An 8883-nucleotide genomic window follows, 5' to 3' on the forward strand; every position below is an offset into this window, starting at 1 on the left:
GTGGACACTATTATATCTTATATTGACTATTATTTCACATTATTATACATTTGTGACCCGCTAGATCAGTCGGAAGTCGCAACGGCTCATTTCAAAATAAACGTTGATTTGTGTAAAAAACTAGTTTTTCAGGGTTCGGGTGTTTTGTTTGATTTTAAATAAACAAAGTCTTGGCTTTCAGAATATTAAACTTTTATTTCCAAAATCACACGATAAATACATGTTTGAAGCTTGTAAAGGGAAGATGACAGCTCTCACTCGCCATTCTGCTGTTCCGCAGCGCCGCTTCCCCTCCCTCCGGCTGAAATTATGAATGTAAGCGTAGAGTAATCATAGATAACACTGCAGGGTCCGTTACAGTTTGTTTTCATCTGATTTCAATTAAACAAAGTCTTGGCTTTCAGAATATTAAACTTGTTTCGGCAAATTCAGATGATAAATACAACTTTGAAGCTTGTAACGGAATATTACAATCGGAGAACGGAGTAACTTAACGTCGCAGCAGGCATAACAACAGCCGGTGTTTCTCATGAGGGTTTTCCCCGGGAAACAAACACAATACACACAAACGCAAAAATACACAAACACACACACACACACTCGCAAGCTTCCCCCAGACCAGTAACCCAAACGAAAATATCTTCCCTCCGTACTACATTGATCATTTGCTCCGCTAATAATCAATCAGATCGATGGATTCCAGAGAAGGGGAAACTTTGAAGGCCTTTTTCTCCAAATGATGACTCGGTGACAGTCATTATATAATGTGACATATTTTGCTTAATATTTGAAGTACAAAAACAATCCTGATATCATTAGAAAGCTAGGAATCTCCTCTTTCCAACGGTGTATACAACTCAAAAATGTGTCTTTGGGTCAATGCGAATGATTTCGACGGAGCAGGTCACAAATAATCTCTGCAAAAATACCTGATATTCAACACAATCTAGTTTTCCATCTACACAATCAGCCATGTACACCAAATATCTTTTCATATTTGAAATGAAACAATCCAATTTATGAAATATATATATCATAGCAAAGACTACTTCTTAAATAACCATGAATTAAAGAAAATATTAAAAGGTATAATTGAATGTGCAGCCTTTGTTTATGTATGTTTGATCTCCTTTCTTCCAGGTGAAAGTGCGACTCATTACCTGGTTAAGAACACAGTGAGGACATTCAAAGAGCTTGGGGTAAGAGTGTGTTTATTAAATATTTCAAGTTTATAATTACATGATGTATTGTCTGTAGTTATAGAAAGTGTTAAGGAAGTAGATTTCATGCCTTTCTCGTCTCTCCTGCAGGTCCTTAAGCAGAGAAAAGAGAACCAGGTGACGACTCTGGAGCTGAGCAGCACCTTTCTACCTCAGGCCAATCGGAACAAACTACTGCAGTACATCTTGGGTTTCACCCTGCTGTGACCGACACACCTATCAGCCCAGGCTCCTTCCAATAAAGGGCTTCTACTGGTTACTTCTAAACAATCCCAGGTGCTACTCTGTGGAAAGCTTTACCAGGAAGTGCCTTCACGTAACAGCCGCTAACTGTTAGCTGTTAGCCGGAAGAGACTTAAAGCCAGTCTTCCCTTTTTGTTCCAGTCTAAGACTTAGAACTGTGCAGCTGATAAAACAACATGTATTGTTCTTCGAAGAGGGATCAGCCTCTCTTTGTGAACTTTACCAGTGAAGTCATGAGGTTTTAAAATGATCAACATTTTAAACTATCACAAAATATACTTAAGCAGGTTAGAAAATAAGAGTTTTACAGCAATCCGAACAAAGCAAGCTGCCTTTCATCTATTCAAGTGAACAAGACAAATATGCATAGAAAATATTGGTGAACATAACCAACAACAAAGGCATTTCACGTAAACTATGCTTGTTTGTAAGACTGCTGTTTTCATTTCAGTGCACTCTATTATCATACCGAAACAACTGGTCTAAATTAAATCTGATGAAAGGCTAATTTTGAAAACAAATCTCTGTACATATGCCACGGGAACAATGGTTCTTGTTCGCAGTGCATTTATAAAGACGCACTCCGGTGTCAATTAAATAATATAGGAACATTAGATAGATTCGTCCCTGCAAAATGCGTACACATTTTGATTTGCAACACTAAATGTCCAATACTAATCCTCCTTATAGACGGCTTAGGTCCGTTTTAATACTGGTTTAAAAATATAGGCAGCAAATCAGAAAAGCTGTGCATTAATATCTACTTATAAGTCATAAGTCCGGTGCAGCTAAAATCACAAACATCTACAGTTAAGTGCATTCAAACCACTAATATCTAAGTGCTTTCAGTTCCACTTATCTTCATGGGGTTTGATGAGAAGTGATCTATGTGTTTTTGTAACACTTTGTTCACGTGTCAATGAATTTTACATAGCAGAGCACTTAAAAAAAACATCATACCAGCCATCACATCCCGTTTATTTTCAAATGCTATGAGCTCAGAAACTCTTCGGTCATGTCTTTCAGGGAAAGCAGAGATTTGGGATAACCACCATTGTTTCCCCCCCTGTATTATAAACACATTGTATGAAGTCTGTTAAAGCATCACTGCTGAGAGCAATTCTACTGACTCGTTGGGCATTCGCAAAACAAAGGAACTACACAGTGAGGTACAAATAAGTGGTACATATCCAGTGTGTAGTCCCTTCATACGAAAGGTCTCTTGAAGACAGTGTCTCTGTTCTAGGATGTAGAGGACGTCTTTATCCTTTGTTTACTTTGAAATTCAGAATACTGAAAATGAAATAATTTTCCATAACTGTCAGGCTAATCTATTTGAACTTTGTAGTGGTTTAATGGTACACCAAGGAGATCAATATAATTTCATTTCTTTTTTTCGGACGTGTCAAAAATAAATGGGGTCAGCCAGTTTGTGAAAAATAACTCTAAAAAAGATCAAAACCTGAAAGTGAAACCTCTCTGCATTGAGCAGCCGAACATGTTTTTAACTTGTACTGTAGGATCAACAGCACTCGGTATTTAGTTCTCGTCTTACATGTGTAATTCTTTATCTGAAGGCATTTTGTTTTGAACATAAACGTACATCTATGTTGTTAATAGTGGTGTGTGAGTGCACAAAACTGAAAAAGGAGGAGTGTGTGTGGAAAGGGCAGAGTAAGTTTGATGAATTTATTGGACTACTAAATTTCTTTGTCAGATTGATAATGTGAAGACATTGTGAATGTTAGAAATTTACATTCTTCATCGTCAGGGCAATAAAAAAGAATGGGAGTCGGGTATGTGATATTTAAGTGAATATTTATACGGAAAGATTTGTTGACAGTGATAAACAACACTGCTTGTTACAATTAACTTTAATGTTTTTCTGTCAACATATTGCTTTATTTAGTATTATAAACCTGCATTTTTGTCCAGTTTTTCAAATCTATGTACGAAATATCCCTGAAATGGAAACCTATGAAGGATTGTTGACCGCCACCCGTAGCATGTGAAAGAAAAGAAAAAGTATGTTATGTTAATGGGAAAACAATCAGAGAGATTTGACATTCATGCATTTCTGAGCCCACAATCTGTTTAAAAGTCTCCCGTGCCTGAGGGACCCCCCCCCCCCTGCTGCCAAGATAAACCACTCTACCTGCTGTACTGCATGTTTCCTCTGGTCGCCTTTAATCATCGACATTTCAATGTGAACTCTACTTAACCTGAGAATTGTATTTTACAGCCTAGTGTGTGAATTATGTTTCAGAGAAAGATAGTTGTTTGTTTAGAAGATGAAGTTCAATTTGTTACCTCTTGAATGTATCTCATCTGTCCCCCTGAAAAAGGTCAATGTGATGTGGTGAAGTCCTCACTGGAGTCGGTACGGACATGATTTTTATGAACTGCTCACGGGGGGGTTATTGTTGAGACTCGTTGCTACTGAAGCTGCATTAACAACATCCCTCTGCAACTATGTAACTGTAGGATTAAAGAAAATGCCTGTGTCTGGGGAGCAGGTGCCTTTTTAATGCACTCTAGTGTTCTTTGGTTGTGTTTTTTTGTTCTGTTTTTGTGCATGTTAACTTAGATTTGTGTGTGGGAATCCAAAAGAACACTGTAGATTGTAAATTAAGAAAAACGATAACACGAGCAGAGAACTTGTGGTTACTAAGAAGAATCACCAGCTACAAAGTGTCACTTTCTTGCTTTCTCAGAGCAAGCACAATTGGCATTATTAGGTTTTGTTTTTAAATAAATTAATCATAGATTAACAATGGTTGGTTGTCTGTCTTTTTATGTATGCATTGATTTTTGTAAGGGGGAGGAACAGCAAGTGGACATCATGATTTAACAGACATGTTACCTGTCTAGGTTTATGTTTTGCTTTCCTCCATATGTTGAATTTTTCCTATCATCTCTCAATTTCGACAGTTTGTCATGTTAAGTACTATGTACATAAGTACTTTACTTAATTGAAATACTTGTACTTTACTTGAGTATTTTCATTTGATGCTACTTTGTACTTTTACTCCACTACAATTCAGAGGTAAATGTATTAAATACCTTTAGTTACTTTGCCGATTTGGATAAATTATGTTAAATATAATCATCACTTAAATAAGACTTTAGTTACACCTGGAGTAAATTCACCAGTTACCCTGCAGTATACAAAGTGATTTAAAAATAGCTGCATCTTTACCAGCTTTGATAACATATAATCAATCATTATAATCAAAACATAGTCTGCAGAGTACTCTAACTTTTGGTACTTTAAGTATATTTTGATGCCAATACTTTTGTACTTTTACTTGAGTAACATTTTCAATGCAGGACATTTACTTGTAACAGAGTATTCATAGAATCTGACATTCTACTTTTATCTAAGTACAAGACACTTACAAGGTACTCAGCTTTTACCTCACACATTCTCGTTTTCCTGTAGCTCTTTGAATTATTCTGCCTTTTTGATAAGAAACTGTTTTGCAAGAATGTTGTATAAATGGATGAAGCCCAAATGCTACACATCTCTACAAGAAGAATCTGATAATTGAATGTGCAAAGTGAGGATTTGGTGCTTTTTTGTGCAACGTCATTACATGTGAGGTTAGGGAGGAAGACCTGTGGGAGGACAGGAGGAAGATATATATGGAGGCTTCAGACCATCTGAAGCTTTAGTCACCATGAGGACGTCTCAGAAACGCCAAGTGTCCATCCTTCTTCCTAACAAGCAGCACCTGGACTGTAATGTCAGGGTGAGTGCTTAAAAGTCCTTTTGTATGTCTTCTTTATGTGTATTTATTTATTTCAATGCATCAGTTAGAATTTAAATGGATGTATGGACCTCATTATGTGAGTGGACTTGAAGAGCTGTCAGTTAAAGTGTGTGCTTGTTTTAAATATGATATGTGATCTTGTAATCATAATTTGGAACCTTTTTTTTTTTTACTGGATGGTAATTCTGACATTCATTTTTTGAGCAAAGGGAAAATCTATAAAACCAGACAGGGACTATTGTTCAGAGATAAAGAATACGATTCAATCAACAATGGTGAAAAAATTAAAACACAATAGTAGACACAAATACTGAAAAAGGGTCAAACGTATAATTGATGCTACCATCGAATATAAGCAACAACAGAATAAAAGAAAAAGATCACAAAAGTGCACTAGTGTCACAACTTTGTATCTGTTTTTTTTTTTAAAGAAATTTAGAAATTCTACTTTTGTTGTCTGTTACTTTAAATAATTGTTTTGCTGTAAATATTATAAGCGAAATTCCATATTCATGCCAACAAATTGCGAAATAGAAACCCAACCTTACTGTATAAAATCGTGGGTTTTTAATTTGTGTTGTTATTTCCAGGTGAGAGCCAGAGGCCAGGAGGTGTTGAACAGAGTGTTGAAGCAGCTGGGCGTCAGTGAGCTCCAGGTCCTTGGTCTGGCTGTTCTCAAAGGTCAGCGTCTGTGTGGGAGTGCTTAAGAAAATGTTTTGAATTCATTTACTGAGGGATGCCTGAATGTAGGGAGGCTGCTCGTAAATTAAAAAACTCACACGAGCCCATGAAGTTAAGATAAGTTGATCCATCAATGATTCAAAGAAGTGTTTTCTTAATGTTAATTTAATAGGCGTCTTTTTCCTTCAGATAATGAATACCTCTTTGTTGATTTGGAGCAAAAGCTTAGCAAATACTTTGGCAAAACATGGAAGAGAGGATCCTTAATGGTGAGTTAAAACTCTTTCTATAGATGTACTTACAGTGTTGCATGTAGCAGTGTGCCTCAGTGAACTCTATCATTTATTGACTTTAATCCAGATGTTCTGTGCAAACTACTCTTTGTCCAAGTATTGTATATGTTTTATCTTAAAACTGAATGTACATAATGTCTGTGCAGTGGTAGAAGAAGTTCTCAGATTTGTTAATTAAAAGTAGCAATACCGCATTTTAAAAGTAATGTGTTACTAAGTAAAAGTCCTGCATTCCAAATCTTACTTAACTGTAGGATAGGTAATTCACTTCAGAAACACCTTTGGTTATATTCCATGGAATGCTCTTAACATCCCGATAGCAATGAATACATTAATGCTTTGACAATAAATACATAAATACATTTCCTCTGTGGAAGGTGGCGCTGTAAAAAGCACGACCAATCATCTGAGCCGGCCCGGCTAAAATAACTGGATGGCCTACCTGCCTGTCAGCCTTCCATCTCGCGCACAAACTTATCTCGTGCCCTCATTGGTCATGTGCGCGTTCATGTGTGTTGGAGGAGGGGCTCCTTAAGGAAGTACTCAGAATCGTATCTATTAAGATTATTCATGTGTTTTTATCACAACTGGTAAATGTACAGCTAATTTGAATAACTTTATATAGTGCTACTTGATATTTTTACCTGTAAATAAACAGTATGTCAAAGTGTATTTAATCATTGATTTTTAGATTGTGTATTAGCTAATAATTTAACCTAAAAAGTAACTAAAAGTTGTCAAATAAAATGTAGTGGAGTAGAAGTATAAAGTAGCATCAACTGACAATACTCAGGTAATACCTCAAAAAAATACTTAAGTACAGTACTTGAGTAAATGTACTTTGTTACTATCCACCACTGAGTCTGTGTAACATGTTTCTTTTTGTTTCTTCAAATATGACCATGACTGTCTAGAATAGTCTAGCCTTGAACCTTGAACCTTGAATATTCTAGATAGTAGAGGGTTTATGCTTGATTTAAAGTGAGCAATATTTCTCTTTATTTAACTTTTCCAGGTCCCATTCATCTTGTTTCTGAGGGTGCATTATTATGTAGAGAGTGGGCTGCTGATAATGTAAGCTGATCTCCCATTTGCATCTTATTCTTATAACCACATTTTAACACCATGAATGTTGTTCTTGTTTTAAGTTGATGTCCTATTTGGTTGTTTCAGGAGCAGCAAGGTGCAGCAGCTGTACTACGCTGAGCTGAGGCAAAAGGTGCTGCTTTCAAAGAGCCGCCACCAGGAAGCTGTGTTCTTCCAGCTGGCAGCGTCTGCACTGCAGGCTGAGGTCGGAGATCTGGAGGAGAGGGAAGAGGAGGAGGATGAAGAGGAGAACAGAAAACACAGACTTTACTTTCTTCCTGAGGATTACTTTCCCTCATGGGTAAAAAGAAGTGTGACCATTATGTGCCGTTTTATTTTGTGTGGGTGTGTGTAACAACATATATGTCCTCAGCTGATAAAGCGTCGTGGGCGGGACTTCCTGCTCCAGCACTGCCCGGGGTTACACGCTGAGCTGAGAGGTGTGACACGAGGCCAAGCCATCCTGCAGTTTATAAAAGAGGCCGGGTACCTGCAGGATGGAGCAGTCACCTTCTACAGGATGAGACAGGTCGGAAATGTTTCAAGTGTCATATGTTATTCCCCAAATGGAAATTGTTGTTTTGTTTTTTTGTCCGTTGATAAAATGTTTTGATTTAGGAACATGATACAAAGAGATATCCAAAATTCCTCTTTTGACCCTAATGTTTCAACAAAACAAAACATTTTGAACCTTGCTTTATTCAGATTCGTATCTCAGAACTGTTTGTATTAGCAAATATTTAATAAGATATAGCCTTATTTGCACATTGACATTTGAACTTTTAATATAAAACAATAATTGTCTCAATGTAAGATATCAACTGGGAAGTTTCATGCTGATTTCTTTTAATAAATAACTATTACTTTACACCTGTAGTGTCTTCCCTTAACATATTCTGTCCGGCTTTATGAGATCATTATCTATTTGTTTAAAGTAACTCTGCTTCTTTGTCTGACTTTGTTCATGTGTAGGAGAAAAAGGAGCTGAGAAGTTTAATCCTTCTTGGTGTTGCATCGAAAGGAGTGCATATTTATCAGGTGGCTTTGTGTTGGGAGTTTTTTTTTTAACTAGAACTCTTTAAGGTTTTGACTTTGAACAAACCTTCTGGAAGTTTCTTAATGAATGTACTGCTGCCTTTGCATGTATTAACATTGAATGCTTTTATTCAGGAGGTGGAAGGGAAGCTGTGCCTGTTGTATGATTTGACCTGGACCCACGTTGACCGCCTTACTTTCCAGGTCGGTTCTAAAGACAAGCACACACACACACACCACACACCACACACCACACACCACACACCACACACACATACACACACACACACACACACACACACACACACACACAGAGCCAGATTCATCTAACCGGCTGTCTAACAGGCTTTCTACGGTAGTCCTTGTTTAACCATGTAAAATAGTCTAACAGCGTTTGGACATACACTGATTATAATACTTTCCAACCTCCCCCGCTTGGTTTGAACTCCTCTAGGGTCGCGTTTAACTGAATCATTACAACATCTGCACAAGAATTAATTGAATTACAGAGTTAAATTACAAATGTACAGCGTCATTGGGAATCATTCAGCC

The 8883-nt window shown here is 37.1% G+C and overlaps 2 protein-coding genes across 6 annotated transcripts in view; both read left to right on the top strand.

Annotated features, from left to right (window-relative positions):
* Positions 1–4000, top strand: part of gpam (glycerol-3-phosphate acyltransferase, mitochondrial) — a 20816-nt gene extending 16816 nt beyond the window's left edge. For both annotated transcript variants that reach the window (XM_010797100.1, XM_010797099.1), the window contains exons 20-21: positions 1141–1199; positions 1311–4000. In XM_010797100.1, the coding sequence (XP_010795402.1) occupies positions 1141–1199; positions 1311–1427 (176 nt within the window). In that variant the 3' untranslated portion in view covers positions 1428–4000. The remainder of the gene's footprint in view (positions 1–1140; positions 1200–1310) is intronic.
* A 912-nt stretch (positions 4001–4912) lies between these two features.
* The window catches only part of LOC104967601 (FERM domain-containing protein 6-like), a 6057-nt gene continuing 2086 nt past the window's right edge, over positions 4913–8883 (top strand). For 2 of the 4 annotated variants that reach the window (XM_010797103.1, XM_010797105.1), the window contains exons 1-7: positions 5726–5917; positions 6107–6186; positions 7226–7284; positions 7384–7597; positions 7670–7825; positions 8269–8334; positions 8467–8535. In XM_010797103.1, coding sequence (XP_010795405.1) covers positions 5749–5917; positions 6107–6186; positions 7226–7284; positions 7384–7597; positions 7670–7825; positions 8269–8334; positions 8467–8535 — 813 coding nt within the window. In that variant the 5' untranslated portion in view covers positions 5726–5748. Of the gene's footprint in view, positions 5216–5725; positions 5918–6106; positions 6187–7225; positions 7285–7383; positions 7598–7669; positions 7826–8268; positions 8335–8466; positions 8536–8883 lie in introns of those variants that run through there. The other 2 variants (XM_010797104.1, XM_010797106.1) reach the window with 2 other exon arrangements.

This window comes from Notothenia coriiceps, unplaced genomic scaffold (genome assembly GCF_000735185.1).
Source record: "Notothenia coriiceps isolate Sejong01 unplaced genomic scaffold, NC01 NC01_scaffold00037483, whole genome shotgun sequence".
NCBI lineage: Eukaryota > Metazoa > Chordata > Actinopteri > Perciformes > Nototheniidae > Notothenia > Notothenia coriiceps.